The 18170-nt window shown below is 41.9% G+C and overlaps 1 protein-coding gene and 1 long non-coding RNA gene across 2 annotated transcripts in view; one reads left to right on the top strand and one right to left on the bottom strand.

Annotated features, from left to right (window-relative positions):
* The window catches only part of phlpp2 (PH domain and leucine rich repeat protein phosphatase 2), a 45965-nt gene that overhangs the window by 12439 nt on the left and 15356 nt on the right, over positions 1–18170 (top strand). The window contains exons 4-8 of the mRNA XM_034196980.1: positions 5827–6017; positions 6898–7023; positions 16264–16418; positions 17489–17635; positions 17904–18134. Of these exons, the coding sequence (XP_034052871.1) occupies positions 5827–6017; positions 6898–7023; positions 16264–16418; positions 17489–17635; positions 17904–18134 (850 nt within the window). The remainder of the gene's footprint in view (positions 1–5826; positions 6018–6897; positions 7024–16263; positions 16419–17488; positions 17636–17903; positions 18135–18170) is intronic.
* LOC117533305 lies at positions 809–11186 on the bottom strand. Its single transcript, XR_004567036.1, has 3 exons — positions 11132–11186; positions 3686–3757; positions 809–1334 (listed from the first exon to the last, which is right to left on the bottom strand). It is a non-coding gene; the product is annotated as an uncharacterized LOC117533305 (long non-coding RNA).

The raw sequence follows: 18170 nt of genomic DNA, 5'->3' as shown, positions 1-18170 counted from the left end.
GGGAGTATTGTGTTCAACTGAGTGCTCCACAGTTGCCTTAAAATCATGTGATTAATAACAGTTTCAAAAATGTCTTAACTGCCTCCAGAATAAGCTCAGATCTAGGGACTAAATGTGTTGCTCAACACAGATGAACATTGGAATACTGCGTGTTTACCATAAAATAGAAAGAACGACACCTCACGTGTTTCCTTATACCTCATACAGTAATAAATCTGTATGATGTCCTTTTGTTGTTCTATTTATGTTTTTATGTTTCATGTGGAACTACTTGAGCAGGTCTCTCTTGAAAAAGAGATCAATGATCTCAATGGGATTTATCTGTATAAATAAAGGTTTGAAATGAAATGAAATCATTTCAAATACTGATTATTTTTCTATCATACATTTATTTTTAATAGGATTTCAGGAGAATAGACGATTTGGTTCAAATCTGAGTGGTCCACTGTTGCCTAATACTTACTTAGTTCACATGTGTGATGGGGAATTTGATGATAAACATAATGTATGCTGACATTCACCAAAAGCATGCATGTTTATCATTCTAATTAGGAATGCAACTAACGATTAGTTGATCTGCTGACTAGTCTGAATATGCATCACAATTTCCTAGAAATCAAGGTATGGCATCAAATGTGTTGTTTTGTTTGGGCTAACAGTCAAATGACCAAAGATAATTTATAGGTTTTTCTGGAAGGCATTATTTTAGACACATTAATCATTCTGAGGCTGAAACCATCACAATTGTGGCTTTATTGTTTGGAAAAAAACAACTTCAACAATATTGGATTTCCAAATATTTGCAATTTTCAATACCACATTCAATATTATAAATTCATAGTTCAAGTATAAAACATGAAGATATGCTGTGACCCACAATATTATGAATATCAGTTACTTTCTCAGTTTGCTTCCTCTCAGCTTTCAAAAGCCAATCACATTCTGTCTTACACTTTTATCATATCCCCCTCTGTTCCTTTTCTCTCCCTTCTCTCTGTCACCCCTCTCTTCCCTTCTATCCCTCTTCCCTTCTGTTTCTTTGGGGATTGTAATTCATAAGTAATGGAGTAGAATCTGACCTGTTGAGACCTCATTGCTCATCTGGCATGCCAAGTGAAGTGAGAAGTTTGCAGGGGAGTGAAGGCCACAGCCATGAGATAAACACAGGAGAGATAAGAAGCCATACCGACGACTCTCTGATCTGTCACTTGTCACACAGTCCCTGTAGTTTGTCCGCCTCTCGAAGGAGGCCGCTTGACACATTGATGATTCGTTTAGTGAAGCCTCTCTGTGACCCTGCTCCTCCAGACCCCCGTAGCTTGGACAAAAACATCCTGCAACAGAAAACCCACAACTATGTCACCAAACCCCTGTGGAGCTGCTGGGAATGGTCAACATCATCCGCCATCAGAGGGATGGGATTGATTTGGCTGACTCCACAGAGCAGTCAGAGGTTGTAGAGACAGTATGGAGGTTTACCAACTCAGGCTGGACTTTGATTTTGTGAACAACCTGTTTCCGTAGCAACTAGTAGCCCCACAGGCCTTGAGGGATAGCATGTGTGTGTGTTTGTTTGAAAAGTTGTCTCTTTATGGCTTGGACTCTGATATTGTGTAAATAGGCAAATGATTTTCAGATGAGTGGTTGTATTGATTGATTTTATGCGCACATGATCAAGCATAGCTCCAGCAAACAACTTATTTAAGTGATATCATATTTTACTTATTGATCATTTTGTTGATCTTATAGACTCAAACACCTACACATCTATCCATTATAAGAGTAGGAATACAATTTTTAGCTTTATAAATGGCTCAAACAAACTTGATTCTCAGAGTAGTTGCAGCTTAATGGAATCGACTAATCATTTGACTTCTACTCCTTTCTGAGCCAAAGGGGCTTTCTTTTTTGGCATGTTTGCTCTTCTTTGACAGACTACATAGTTATGGGGGACTGAGAGAGTTATGGCATGCAACAAAGTTCCCAAGGCTGGAATATAACCCAGGACGCTGAGGTTATATTTCATACAATACAACTATCAAGGCATCCCAATGGTGCTTTGACTAATTTGGAAAGCAAATTCTCCCACAGTAGTGCAAATAATTGGTGGTTACATTATTACATTGCATTTAGCTGACGCTTTTATACAAAGCGACTTACAATAAGTGCGTTCGACCAACAAAATACAAACTTGAAGAAAACAGAATGTACATCAGGTTTCATAGAGCAAAAACATTTCAAGTGCTACTCAACTGGCTTTAGATAAGCCAGTCCTTTATTAGTATATAAGTGCTTTGTTAATAATTATATCGCTTGAAGTGGAGTCGAAAGAGATGAGTTTTCAGTCTGCGCCGGAAGATGTGTAAGCTTTCTGCCGTCCTGATTTCAATGGGGAGCTCATTCCACCATTTTGGAGCCAGGATAGCAACCCCACCAGGTGGTCTGTCTCATATGTATGTATGAGTCAAATAAATCCAGCAAAGAAAATTGCAGTGTTTGAATAAAAGTGTATAGGTAGGCTACAGGAGATAATAACTAATATAAGATATTTCTTGTTATAGAATGGAAGGTCACTTTGGACATTTTTAACCCAACACCTCCTTGCGGGTTTCATGGTTGAATAGAAAATCCTTCTTGTATAATGGGTGTTAAGAGGATTGATGAGCGGGAACAGACTGTATGCTAGCGTCCTGCAGTGTGGAGTGTGTTTCTGGTGTTTCTGGTGATACACTGTGAAGCCAGTGAGAACATCTTGTCAACCTGTGTCAGTTCGTAGCGAGTGGGTGCGTGATTATGAGTTTATTGATGTGTGCAGTGCAGTGGGCGAGTGTTTGCTTAATTACTTGTTTTAATGGGTTTATTCTAACTTACCCTCTCCACTGTTGTCTATAGGCCTATTACCGAAAAGCTTTGATGTTGTTGAAAGTAAACTACAATTGCAAATACTCTATTGAAGTATCTGAAGATATTTGTTGTAGTATCTTACATGGAAATGTAAGATGTGTGTGTGGATTCATTGCATGGCAAGAGCAGTGACAGTAATAACATTCTAGTTTGAAATATCAAAATTATATTTTTTAGGCAGATTTGCTATTTGCACCCGGGTGTCCGTAGCTAGCAATGCTATTTACACCCGGGTGTCCGTAGTTAACAATGCTATTTACACCCGGGTGTCCGTAGTTAACAATGCTATTTACACCCGGGTGTCCGTAGTTAACAATGCTATTTACACCCGGGTGTCCGTAGCTAACAATGCTATTTACACCCGGGTGTCCGTAGCTAACAATGCTATTTACACCCGGGTGTCCGTAGCTAACAATGCTATTTACACCCGGGTGTCCGTAGCTAACAATGCTATTTACACCCGGTTGTCAGTAGCTAACAATGCTATTTACACCCGGGCTACACTTTAGATACTGTTTTGGATGTATAGGTATTTATGGAAATGTTTCTTTGATAACTTCATTCCCTTGTGCTGCTGCGTCAAATTGTATTCCCCTATGGTGGATGTATAAAGGCACTTCTTATCTTAAGCAATGTAGCTATTTACACCTGGGTGTTGTACTGTATGCATCTCTTCAAGCTCTTTCTACGATTGCTTGGTAAGGTTACCTGAACATCAGGGACAAAGAACACCTGTGTTATATTGTGAACATGGCTGTAAGGTAATAAATGTCCCACAGACCCCCCTGAGGCTCTTCATGTGGTCCTGCTGGACGCTGGCAGGATCTGCGTCTTTTGGCAGGGCTTCAGCATTCTGAAAGACACAATTACACATTCATTTACAATATACAGTAGAAATTCATTTTACAAATTATTTCAGGCCCCACCCTTGTGTGGCTTTAAGTTGAACCCACAAACAAACACATAATAAAAAGGCACTTTTAAAATCTGTGCTTTTAAAAACAGTACTTTCCATCAGCACAAAAAGACCACAGCATTTTCACCCGGTTGCAAATAGACACTCCGTATTTTTTAACATCTTTCTTGGAGGAATACAAAAAAAAAGTATTTATTTATTGACACAAGCACTTACACGAAAGCTTTGCCTCAATACAATAGAGTCATAAAACTTTGATAGAAATTCAGTGTCAACAATAATGTAAAGAAGAATACGAATCTGAGAAAACATTCAATGCAGCCTTTAAGCCTTTAGTGCTACAGACACATTACAGTGTGTGAGTAAGAAGCATTGTGGTCCCTAACCAGCTCTATGTCCAGGTGTTTCCCCCAGCCCTTTCTCATAGCTCTTATTACCCACCGCTGACCCTGTAAGGGATTGTGTCTCCAATGTTCTCTCTTTGAGTGAGGAGACAGACACCCAAGGATCAGTCACTCTATTGATCTGCCAGCCAGCCAATTTGTTGTCAGAAGCACTTGGATTGTTCGTTATATGTTTCACTGGTGAAAAAAAAGAAATAGACAGCCTTTCATTTCATTTGGATGCCCTTGCAAAGCGAAAGGGAAGGTGGAGAGGAAGAGCGAGTCATACAGAACGAGGGAGAGAGAGCAGATTGCCAATAAGAGCTTCTGAGTGGGATGCAGCATAAGTTGGTTTAAGGAAAATGTAACAACAGAGGACAAGAGGCCGAGGCAGTGTCTCTTCTGTGCTGTTTTGACCTTTTATAATCCTGAGAGTACTTGACGCCTGGCATAGACAACATCCCTGCTGTCTGCTGTGTCCTTCAGCACAGGCCAGCTCCAGATGCCTGCTGTGCAGACTGGAACAATTTATTTGAAAAGAGCTAAACTTGACAAAACCCTGAGTCATTAACGATAAGACTGATGCTTCTGCCAGGTGAAGACAGCGATGGATGGATGGACGGACGGCTACGACGTGTTGACTGGCGTGTTGATTTATATAAAGTGAGGGAGGAAGAATTAAAGGGAAAAGTAAAGCGCTTGGATCCTTAAATGTGAAGATAAATTGAGAGCTGGCCTTAGGGTGAGCCTGTAGCTGCACCTTTACATCTGTCTTCTTCTGTGTAGGCCAAAAACCGACACCGTTTAACCAAATTGGCCGATTTGGCTAAATAAACATTGGATTCACTTGACAGTAATGTGTGTTTTAAAAAATTAAAGAAACATTTAAAATAGGCCCCCCTGCATGACCATCTTTTCCTCACTGTTCACTGGGCATTGTGTATCTACTTGCAACACATGACAAACAAAAAAACAAAGGATTGGTACAGCTAGAGAGAAAGAGATTAAGTCCTTTGTAGGTTTGAAAACTACTAAATCCAAACCGACCTGTATCCCACTGAATACCCCAACAAATATATGGAGGTCTGGGTTTGGTCCAGTAATAGCAGAAACTATAATAATGATTTATAATAAAGGAGTTTAATGGTGAACCTTTCTTAGCTTAACCCTGAAGATCAAACTTGTTATCATGTCATGAAATCTATCCAGATGTACAGGGTGTGAGATAATAGGGCAGTGTCCATCCGAAATGCTGATGTAAGCTCAGTTCCTGGAATGATTAAGCTAAGGCACAGACTAATATATAGGTGATATCATGCTGACCTGTGAGCATCTGCATGACTTCATTTTCTGGAAGCTTCCCTCATAATTGTGTAACTGCAGAACATTTGCTATTAATTAACTGAATTTCTTTCTCACAGGAGGCTTTGGGGTTCTTTTGCAGAAGATGGATGTCTGAAGATCGAAGCTAACCTCTCTCTCTCTCTCCTCCTCTCCTCGGCGTCTCTCTCTCCTCGCATCACTCACTCCTCTCTCTCATCTCTTCTATATATATCCTCTCCTCATCTCTCTCCTCTTCCTCTCCTCTCTCTCCTCTACTCGTGTGTGGGCTCTCCCTCCAGTAGCGTCCTGTGAATGCAGACCAGCAGGAGCGCACCTTGCTGAAAGGCGTATTCAGCGTCAGGAAGGGCAAGTCGCAGCTGCACAAGTGGGCAGAGCGGCAGGTCATCCTCTGCGGCACCTGTCTAATCGTGGCCTCCGTCAAAGACTGCCTGACTGGGAAGATGCACATCCTGCCCCTGGTGGGGGGCAAGGTGAGGGTTCAGTGTTTGGACATCAGAGAAGCTGGGCTGTAGACACACTGGAACAAGACAGCTGGTTCGGAGAGCTGGATACATCTCTCCAGTAAATAGATGACGCATCACTGCTGGCAGAATCTATCATCTTAAGCACTGCATCTCAACTGTGTGCTATGTAGGACACAGAATATATACACCTAAAGAAATAGAGCAGCAGATTTCAGTGTTACATTGTTCCAAAGACAGGAAGTCAATTCATTTGTTTGAGTTTATTTACTCCTGGCCTTCAATGGAAAATAGTTAAGAGCTTAAAAGCCATGGACAGTGCAGATTCGTTGAACACGTTACTACTTGCACACAGAAATCCACTATATCTCAAATAACAAAACAAAAGCAGGGCGATATTATGGCCTGGTTGGAATTGTACAAGCTATGTTACTGAAACACAGTTACACTCGTTTGCCGTTTTTGCTGTCACCTTGTATCACCTGTCAAATGAGGGCAACATTTTGACTCATCAATGAAATTATCGTAGAAAAAAGACGCTGTGCTGGAGGGATCTTTAAGGGTAAACCTCAGTTGTGCAGTTACAATTCATTCGTTAAAATACTTTTATTATTGCCGTTTCTTTCTCGAGCTAACTCACTCGCCTAAGGGATCAGGTTTGAACTTAAGAAATAAAAGGTATTTCTAGCTAATTTAAGTAAGAAATATGAGAATAACAATAAGCCAAATGACTCTAAATAATATATTACTATGTTATAATGTCAGAACATTTAATTTTTCCTTTACCAATATCATTGCAATAATGAGTAATGATAATCATCATGTTCCATTTGTGTTTTGTCTCCCAGTGTTCCTCCTTATCGTATCTGTGTATTGTCTTTGTATTGAGGTGGAGGAGGTGAGGCGGAGGCAGCACTGCCTGATGTTCAGCTCAGCCGGATCACAGGCCCAGACGTACTTTGTCAACTTTGACACACTCGCAGACTACCAACGATGGCATCGGCAGGCATCCAAAGTAAGTTATAGACAAAGAGTTTGTGTTACCTTGTGTGCGTGACACAATATGTGTTTTCTTTCTGCAGCAGTTTGTTTGTTTGCCTTAGTCCCGCTGGGTTTCTGCTTGAATCAGAGATTAACTGTTGGGACTACAGTTGCCTTCTGCCGGTTGAGTCTTCCAATCAGAAACCGCCTCTCTGAATGCGTCTGATTTGCTCCACAGAGGAAGACTCTCAGCGGTGTCTGACATCGATTGAACAGCGTAACTCTACTCACAAAGTTTATCTTTTCTACTTCTATCAGAGGGCTCTTCGATTTATTTTTACAAAGGCCCTTACCAGTAGAGGTTTTGTTCTAAAAGTCACTGTGGATTAGAGGATGCTAAATGACCCAACACATTCTGTTTTGGTGTTATACTGTGTGTCTTTCATCATCTTGCCAGGTTGTCACTGCTGTTCTTCAAAAAATCCATTGTTTCTGTTCTGCTCAGCTGGCTTTGTCTCTAATATCCTAATTAATGGCTATTGTACTGCTGCTCCTTCCTGGAGCTGAACAGCTTCTGTGAGAGCCTCCACCGAGGCAGAGCCAGCGTACAATTAGCAATGGAAGAGAAAGCCAACAGAAAAAAAAGAGAGGAATCCAATTAGTTGCAGAATCATGCTAAGTCAAGGATCTGTCTCTAGCATGGTGGTATGGATTACTGGTTTAAAGTAGCCTGTAGTGGCCTGTACTCAGGCTGAGTCTTAGACAAGAGGCCTTTATGGAGACTGGGGAAGACGACTGATGAATGTCTTCGGTGAATTTGGGTCAGTGTTTATGCTACATTGCCTAAATCCTAAATATGGTGTGCTCGTGTGCATGCATGTGTGAGGGAGACAGCAAGAATAGTTGTGCTAGCAAAATGTGCTTGTAGGACAGAACACAACAAGGGGAAAGTGACTCATGACTGCTGTGTACATATATAATCAAATCAAATTTTATTTATATAGCACATTTATAAACGATTTTTGGTCGAGCACAAGTGCTGTACATATAATAAAAATAGCCTACAGTAGAGACACTTTACAGCAAATACAACAGCACAGATTGTTCAGAATATCAGTATGAGAAAAACGACACCCTCTATCCTTAGACCCTCACATCGTACAAGGAAAACCTTCCAGAGAAAACCCACAGTTTAAAGGGAAAAATGGGAGAAACCTCAGGGAGAGCAACAGAGGAGGGATCCCTCTCCCAGGACGGACAGACGTGCAATAGATGCCGTGTGTAAATCGAAGAGATAATACATTTTACAGCATATAGACCGAATGATAATAATAAGAAGATGATTCCACGAGGATGTCAGCTACAATCCTGTGGAAGCCATCAGGGAAGCAGCATGGCGAGACCCAAGGCAGGACCGCAGAGACAGGTGCAGCCACGACCCGAACGTCCACGACTTAATCCAGAACTCGGGATAGAGGATCCAAGACACAGGACTACAGCAAGAGGATCAGCCTCGACTCCGGATCCCGGCGTAGATATAGATACAAAACAAGAAAAAAAGAAAAAAAATATTTGGCTGGGTTAATAACCCTCTAGAAAGATCTCATGAACTTCTCCACTCAATCTATCAAGACCCGAGCAGTTCTATTAGAAGTCCAAGGTAAAGGCACAGGCCGGCGCATACCGCTCATGGAATCCCTCACCATATGAACTCTGACCCCTCAAGTGTACAAGTGAAGAGACACCATGTGTCAGCTCCTTTTTAGAATAGTATTTCTTCTCTTCTCAGAGAAACAGGGGTATGAAAAGAACAGCCTGAAACAGAGGAAGAGAGGCACAACGTGACTACGTAAATGCACTCTCCTAAATATTAAACGAGTAAGAGGTGAAGAAACACAAAGCCAGAAATTGAAATGAAAAGGCACCATCATGCTTCCCCTTAGAATAGGGTGGAAATTATGAAGACCCAAATTATGAAGAGGGGACATGGGATACTAGTGAAGAGGGACAACAGTGAAAAGGCCCAACGTATCCAACGTACTAGCACTCTCCAAAGAGACAGAAAGTCAAAGTATACGCCGAGAGGCACAACGTAACTACGTAAATGCACTCTCCTGTATAAATTAGTTCAAGGGAAAGGGGGTGAAAAACTAAACTAATCAAAAGAAGGAAGACCAGGGTGAAATTGTAGGATAAGAAACAGAGATAGAGAGCACAACAACCTATCTCTTGGTCAGATGCACTCCCCCGCCTGGATAAGCGACTCTGTGCCCCATCCCCCTCTACCGGACCTTAGATCCGCAGAGGGAGAGGGGAGGGACCAACCCCAAGGGGGGGTTTAGGGTTTTAAAAGAAAACCCCGCAGAGATCCAAAAATGGATGAAGAAGTAATTACAAAACGGTTTATAAAACCAAGAGGTTATTCCTCATATTTCTAAAATGTTCTAATCTAATTCAGGGTTATACCAACTCAGCTCCAAGCAACCAGACGTAGCAACCAGTCAGTCCAGTCAGAACCTTCTCTAAGGTCTCCCCGCCCCCAACCTACTAATCATAAAAAACTGAAACCCCATAAAACCCCAATAATATTAATAACATTTAATAATATTAAAAATAGTATCAATTCTGTGGATAACTAAATAAATAAATAATTAAACAAAAGCCAGAGAGAAAAAGTGAGTTTTAAGTGTTGATTTAAAAACCCCCAGAATCTGGGCCAACCTCACATGGAGGGGCAAAGTATTCCAGAGCCTAGGGCCAGCCGCTGCGAAAGCTCAATGCCCTCGGGTTTTAAACCCGGTCTAAGGAACTATCAACAGCAGCTGATCAGCCGACCTCCTGCCTGGGGTGTAGCGATGGAGGAGTTCGGCTATATAGGCAGGAGCCAGCCCATTTAGGGCTTTGAAAACAAATAAAAGGAGTTTAAAATCTATTCTGAACCGAACTGGAAGCCAGTGCAATGAAGCCAGAATTGGGGTAATATGGTCATGCTTTTTATGGCCAGTAAGAAGACGTGCAGCTGCATTCTGAACTAGCTGGAGGCTCTAATTGAGGCCTGGTCCATACCCACATACAGAGCATTGCAGTAATCCAGTCTCGAGGTAACAAAGGCGTTAATAACCTGTTCTAGGTCTTTAAAAGATAAAAACGACTTGGTCTTAGCCAATAGTCGTATTTTGAAAAAGCAGGTCTTGACTACAGTGCTAACCTGCTTATCAAATTTAAAGGCGCTGTTGAAGGTCACTCCAAGGTTCATAACAGAGGGGAGGATATTTTTATTGAGGGAGCCCAGAATATCAACTGGGGAGACTGTTGGTTGAGGTCCAAAAAAGATGACCTCGGTCTTGCTCTCATTTACCTCATTCACACCAACGCAACTCCGGTTCAAGCTCCGTGCTAGAGCTTTTCAGGTTCAGAACCAGTTCTTCGGTTTAGCTCTGGCTCTTTTCACACCGCCCAGAGTCCGACTGGTAATGAGTGTTGTGCTATTTACTGAAAACCAGTAACTAGTTACCATTACTAGTTACTTCATTTCAAAAGTAACTCAGTTACTTTACTAGTTACTTACATCACAAAGTAATGTGTTACTGTGAAAAGTAACGGTTTTTTTCGTTAAAACAATGGCTCCCATTAATGCCCTTATAGCCTTCCTTTCAGTACTGTTATTGCATTGGAGAATAATACAATCTGTTGATCAACTTGACATGCATTATATGCAATCTGGATTGCATCGATATTAGCTGGCTTTCCATTTTTGTATATTCTTTCTCCAGGTAGTTGGAAAAAGTTTTCCGTCCCATATGTAATGAAATGTACTTTTTTTTTAAATGTTGGCTATAAGGGTTGTGCAATAGGTCGCCATTGTCAGTATGTGCGTCTGCGTGTATTGTGTTTGTTCAAACGGTGTATGATTGATGATATGTGTATGTCTCTTAAATGTCCACTATGTTTGTATATTATGTACATGTATGCGGAACTGCTGGACGGAGCCCAGAACGAATTTCCTTACGGGGACAATAAAGTATATCGTATCGTATCGTATCGTATGCCGTGTGCCGCCCGGACATGCTATCATGCTAACTAGCTCCCTGAAAGCGGGTGACTCCACTGTAGCAATAGCCTGCATGTGTTCTACAACATACCGTGCAATGGCTTTATCGACTTTTCCCTGGCTAGCAGTCCCTTGGTTAAAATCCAGCCGCTGTTGCTTAGGTGGAGGTGGAGTGGCGTCGGCTGAGTCTCTGTGGTCTTAGCTACTAGCTTCGTCCCAGCATGTTGTTTTTGCAGATGTTTTAAGAGATTTGAATGACTGGTTTGGGCAGTAGATAGGATCTTTGACCCGCCAGGACACAACTTACATTTAACTAAAACGTTATTTTCTTTGTGCTCGACAAAAGTGAAATAGTGAGAATATCTCCAGGTGGAGAAACTAGACTTGAGCTCCGCCGCCGCCATGATAGTCTTGTTAGTAAACAACACAAACACGCCCACAGCCCGTCTCCGCATGTGACACAGGAAGTATCTAAGTACATTTACTCATCTCTGTTCGCCTGGCTGTTGACTATATAAAAAAAACTAACGGAGTAACGCACCATGTAGTAACGGTAACTGAGTTACTGAATTAAAAAAGTAATGCGTTAGAGTACTACTTACTGACAAAAATAACGGCGTTACAGTGACGCGTTACTTTGTAACGCGTTAGTCCCAACACTGCTGGTAATTCATCGTTGCGTCATGACGTAACCGTTTGCGTGCCTGCTTCATAAAGCCAAACCGCGCGGATGAAATCAGTTGCATTCATTTCTTATGGCTCTATCTGCAGCTTTTCCGGAGTCATTTCTGTGGTTTAGTTATATTCTTATAAAAAAGTGTACTCATGTCAATAAAGTTTTTTTTAAAACACAACTGCTTCCGAGGTCGGTCTTATTTCTTAAGGTGGACTGAACCATGTGTGGAGTAACGTTGTATCTTTCATTTAAATGAACTGTAACCTTCACCCAGTTATGCAACAGCTGTTCTCAAATGAACACGTGAAGTAAAGTTTCATATTTATAGTTTTATAGATTTATAATGAGAGGTGATCAACGTGAATGCTCAGGTTCCACCTTAACACGCAGACACGTTGCTTCGCCATGAGCAGAAACCTTTATATATATACAGTCTATGGCAGAAACTCTGAAACTCTTGTTAAGTTTCTCCATCGTTGTGTACAAACCATGGTACAAACTGGATAAAACGCTGGCTTTTTGTTGTTGAGGAGTTGATCTGTCTCTGCCCCCGCCTCGACGTAAGCGTGACGTATGTGGTGCTTTTGCTCTGGCCGGACAATTTTTTGGTGCTTGAAACGAACCGGATTCCGGAGCTAAGAGGCTGCTCCGCTGCGGTGTGAAGAGGAAAACCCGGTGCTTTTCAAGCTCCAGCTCCGAACCGGCCCTGAAACACCGTTGGTGTGAATGAGGTAATTGAGGGTAAGGAAGTTTTGGCTCAGCCAGGATTTAATCTCTATTAAGCAGTCCTTCAACTGCTGTAGTGAGTTGGCATTTTGATTGAGAGGCAGATACATCTGTACATCATCAGCGTAACAATGGAAGGGGATATTATGTTTTGTGAGAATTGAACCTAGAATTGAACCTGTATATACAATAGGAAAAGGATGGGGCCCAGAATCGAGCCTTGGGGAACCCCACAGGTAAGAGGGGCTTTGGCAGAGGAGAAGGCACCTAGCTGCACTAAGAAGCTACGGTCCGTCAGGTAAGACCTAAACCATGCAAAAGCAGAGCCTGTAATACCTGCGGACTGTTCAAGCCGTGACAACAGGATACTATGATCCACAGTGTCAAAGGCAGCAGTTAAGTCTAACAGCACCAAGACAGCTGGGCTGCCTGAATCGGCGGCTAAGAGCAGATAATTAAAAACTCTTAAAAAGGGCTATGCATAGGTTTAAAGCCAGACTGAAATTTTTCGTGGATGCCATGCGTGGTTAAAAACGACTGCAGCTGGGCGTAAACTACTCGCTCCAAGGCTTTAGATAAAAAGGGTAGCTGGGAGATGGGCCTGAAATTTGCGAGAATGGAGGGATCGAGATTTTTCTTTTTAAGTAGTGGCTTAACCACGGCATGTTTGAAAGCAGCTGGGACACATCCTGAGCTAAGAGAGGTGTTTACAAGCAATAAAACACTTGCTCCAACTGATTCAAAAACATCTCTAAGGAAGCAAGAGGGAATGCTGTCTAAGATGTCGGCCGCAGGTGCTTGACTACTTCCGAGAGAGAAGAGAGGGATACAGGCTCAAAATGGTCGACGACAGCAGGGCACAGAAAGGGAGCAGGATCTGGGGTAGCACTAGTATAGGCTAGCCTTAGAGCAGATACTTTTTCGATGAAAAATTTAAAAAATGTATCGCAGAGAGTAGTTGATGGCACAATTGGAGAAACATCACAAGGATTAATGATCGAATTGAGGACATTAAAAAGAACTTGAGGTTTATGGCTGTTTTTGGAGATTAACAGAGAAATATACTCTGTTTTGGCTGCCGTCTGATAATCGGAAAGGCAAGCACGAAGAATTTCTAAGGAGACATGAAGTTTATCCTTTTTCCATTTTCTCTCTGCACGCCTACAAGCGCGTCTAAAAGCGCGAGTACAATCATTGAGCCACGGCTCTGAGAGAACTTTGTTGTGTCTAAGCGTAAAAGGAGCAACGGAATCCAGTATTAGCGTGTCGAATCAAACAAAGAGATAAGCTCATCCGCACTAAAAGCACAGTTCACCTATAATTTACAAATCGGATAAGTATTAAACTTCAAATTATATACAGTTGCAAGAAAAAGTATGTGAACCCTTTGGATTCTCCACACATAGCGTTGGGTGTTCCTTCCAAACAACTCAACTTTGGTTTCATCTGTCCACAGAATATTTTGCCAGTAGTGCTGTGGAACATCCAGGTGCTCTTTTGCAAACTTCAAACGTGCAGCAATGTTTTTTCTGGACAGCAGTGGCTTCCTCCGTGGTGTCCTCCCATCAACTCCATTCTTGTTCCGTGTTTTACGTATCGTAGATTGGTCAACAGAGATGTTAGCATGTGCCAGAGATTTCTTTAAGTCTCTAGCTGACACTCTAGGATTCTTCTTCACCTCATTGAGCATTCTGCGCTGTGCTCTTGCAGTCATCTTTACAGGACGGCCACTCCTAGGGAGAGTAGCAACGGTGCTGAACTTTCTCCATTTATAGATAATTTGTCTTACCGTGGACTGATGAACATCAAGGCTTTTAGAGATACTTTTGTAACCCTTTCCAGCTTTATGCAAGTCAACTATTCTTAATCGTAGGTCTTCTGAGAGCTCTTTTGTGCGAGGCATGGTTCACATCTGGCAATGCTTCTTAAGAATAGCAAATTCAAAACGGGTGTGTATTTTTTATAGGGCAGGGCAGCTTTAACCAGCACCTCCAATCTCGTCTCATTGATTGGACTCCAGGTTGGCTGACTCCTGACTCCAATTAGCTCTTGAAGAAGTCTTTAGCCTAGGGGTTCACATACTTTTTCCACCCTGCACTGTGAATGTTTACATGGTGTGTTCAATAAAAACATGAAAACATATAATTGTTAGTGTGGTATTAGTTTAAGCAGACTGTGTTTGTCTATTGTTGTGACTTAGATGAAGATCAGAACACATTTTATGACCAACTTATGCAGAAATCACATACTTCACATACTTTTTCTTGCAACTGTATGCATATATACCCGATTGAGAAGTGTAGCTGTGGTCAGCTCTGCTATTTGGACTAGCTTGTCAACCGCCTAAAAGCAGAATTTCCTGGTTTCTCTGTCCAATTAAAAATGTTCTGATTACATTGTGGATTGTATGCAAATGTGCAAGCTAAATGTTGGTAAAATATGCACATGGATAGTACATTTGCTAGTTAAATTAACTAGTCATTTGACCAATGGATGAATAAGTTAATTCTGCACCCTAAATGCATTGTCTATTGAGTTATCGATCAAGGACTGACATGAACACATTGACTGCTAAAAAACAATGTATCTCCATTTATGCAATGAGCTGTTATTCCCTTCCCAAAGAGCTTTCTATTTCCCATGTCTCCTTTCCTTGTGTTTTTCATCCATTACATTGATTCACAATGTTTATTTTCTATGCAAATCATCTAAAACAGAACAACTGTTTAATTATCTTTCAACCCCTCGTCAGGTTTTTGTTTGTCTCCCTGCTTTCACATAATTTAATTAGACTTTTTAAAGAGGAGTTGTTTTTGTAGAATGCCTGGTAGATGAGTAGTTTGTGGGAGATGGGCAGTTTTGTCTTCGTCATCTCTAAACGCAGTGATGTGATGTCACGCTCTGCTGATCTGTCGTCCCATTTTCTGGTTTGCTGCACAGTGTGCAGCCCTGGAGTTTGTGGAGGAGACTGCGAGCACTGCGGGTCGCCTGCCATGTTGGCTGGCCTGTAAAAAATCCTCTCTGATAATGGAGGGTGGGACAAAGCTTTGTAACTGCACTGTTACAGCAGAGAGAGTGGACTGAGATCTGAGCCACACTAAAATTAGGACAAAATCACACATGTACAAGCCATGACTAAACTAAAGATTATAACCTAATGAAGGTAGGATTTATTGCAGAGCAGTTGAATTAGACGGCATTAGTTTAAATAGGTGCACCTAATAAACTGGGATTGTTTACACATGTTTGCTAAGCGCTGACTTGAACTGCCTCATATTAGGGAGTAACTCTATCACTCTCTTAATTCCTTAATTCGTGATGGCTGTGTTTCCCTGGCAGATAAACTTCATTGAACTGGAAACTGGGGCATTGTCTGTCTGAAGTAATGTCTTGTCAAGGCAGCTGGCTGCTTGCATAATCTGAGGCCACTGCAGTTGCTTTCACTATCTGTTGTCCCAGATCACTTCAGGTGAACGTTAGTTAAATAGTGGAGCCTTCTGCTTGTTGTGCTTGTAGTTCACCTCTTTGAGGGTGGTCCCCGCCTGATTGTGTTGCTCAAATGCTCTTAGGCTCTTAGGCTTCAATACGAAATGGATATTTATTGTCTTGATGTTGGAAAAATAAAATGTTCATTGAGATTTTCTCAGCCTGCACGGCAGCAACAGGCTTTCATCAAATGTTTAAAGGGCATCGATAGTTCAGGTTAGCTACTGTATGAGATTCTTGTTGTGATATGATAGATGTGACTCAGACACGCCAAAGTATAATAAAAATACCCTCTAAGCATTTTGATTTAATTGTTATTTTTCCTTCCTGTAAAGGTGGTGGCTCAGACGGTCAGCCTGGTGGACCTGTCCTGCTACAGTCTGGAAGCAGTGCCTGAATATCTGTTTTACAGTCAGGATATCACCCACCTCAACCTAAGACACAACTTCATGAGCCTTCAGGGGCCTGGAGGCCTGCTCAACCTCCCCAGGTATTAACACATTGTTAACCTGAAGCATTTTCCACACACATTTAATACATTTCTGCAAAACAGAATCAATACTGCACGTTTCACCGCTATGCTGAAGTTGTAGTTTGTTTTTTTTAACACAGGAGGTAATACTTGTGAGTGTTGAATACAGTGATCTCAATCCGGTGAAAAATATGTGCATTTAGTATTGTCTCTGTGCACCCAGTGCTGCTGCAGGCTTTTAGTTTGTATAATTGGAAAGAAGTTCTATGCATTAAGAAAATATTCTGTACTCTGACTAGTATTGTGACGCCACCTTGGAGAACAACAGGAAGGTGGAGTTAATGTGGAAGATTTTATTGCACCTGCATGGCACCACTTCATTGATCAGCCTAGTCTCTTGGACACGTTTTACAAATGCATACACACACATCAGAATTGATGCCAGGGATGTATTTCTATTTGAAACAGCCAGCTGAGACCAAACACACTTAGTATAGACATTGTATCTGGTCACATCATAAACTGGTAATACTAAGTCACAAATGGTGTGATCTGAATGCTTTCCCTTTCTTGCCTGCCCCAGGCACTAACTGATTGTACCTAGCTGCTTTCAAATTAGTCTCAATAGGATGCTGCAAGCCAAAGGCATAAATTACAACAGAAAACTCCCACAGTGAACTCGTGGGGAATTGATCTACAGTGTTTGGTTTCCACTGTGTTCACCCTGGATTTCAGTAACTGGTGTTCAGGCTCAGCTTTTAAGTTAGTTTGCACCATAATTTTTCTTTTCATTCACATTCCTTGTCCACTGCGTTCTTCCGGTGTACAACAAATAGCTCTTCAGACAACGTAGTGCCGTGAGTAATGTGGACCACAGCAAGACCACATACAGATATGTGTGATCTCCCTGTACTTCACTGCTCTTTCTCAACATCACAGTCACCTTCTGTTACTCATTTGAAAGCAACAACAACCAAAAACTAACCTAAGTCGATCTTAGGTAAATCACGCTGTGTAATCTTCACAGCACATCTGTTTTCCGGATGTCCTGATGAATGAAGGTCCTGCTTTCTGTTCTCTCTGTTTAGGTTTTCTCAGCTGAAGAGCCTGAACTTGTCTCACAACCGTCTGGGTGTGTTCCCTGAATGTGTGTGTGAGATCCTCACCCTGACTGAACTCAACCTCTCCTGTAACAGTCTCCACATAGTCCCTGTACAGATAGGCAACCTTCAAAGGTGGGACTCACACATACATATGCTACATACAAACATAACACACTGTTTTAATGTGTTTTATTTGTTGTCCATTGTTTTATGTTTACACTTGAATGCAATATTTAGGATTTGCATAACAGTTCCCACACAATTGTTATTAACTGCATGGGGTAATTATACTACATCATAAATACATTATTTAACGTAGGGTGCTGCTCTGTCACACAAGCATGTCTTTTGAGCACTCTTTGAAGTGAACGTTGACTGTTTTCTCTACTTATCCTTGCAGCCTGCAGACGCTGTCTTTGGATGGAAACCGCCTCAGCTCCCTGCCTGAAGAGCTGGGTGGCCTGACGCAGCTGAACGGCCTGGGACTCTCCTTCAACAACTTTGCTCTCATCCCCGCTGTGCTGGAGAGGTTGAGTGCAGTGGACAAGCTGGCCATGGCTGGGAACAGAGTGGAGAGTCTGGAGTTGTGTACTCTGGCCAGAATGAGCCACCTGAAAAACATCGACCTCCGGTAAGAGGCCGGCCAGGGAATAAACAGTTCTCAGCC

Source organism: Gymnodraco acuticeps, unplaced genomic scaffold (genome assembly GCF_902827175.1).
Source record: "Gymnodraco acuticeps unplaced genomic scaffold, fGymAcu1.1, whole genome shotgun sequence".
Classification (NCBI taxonomy): Eukaryota; Metazoa; Chordata; class Actinopteri; order Perciformes; family Bathydraconidae; genus Gymnodraco; species Gymnodraco acuticeps.
Note: the sequence above shows the minus strand (reverse complement) of the source record. Positions and strands in the feature narration are given on the sequence as shown.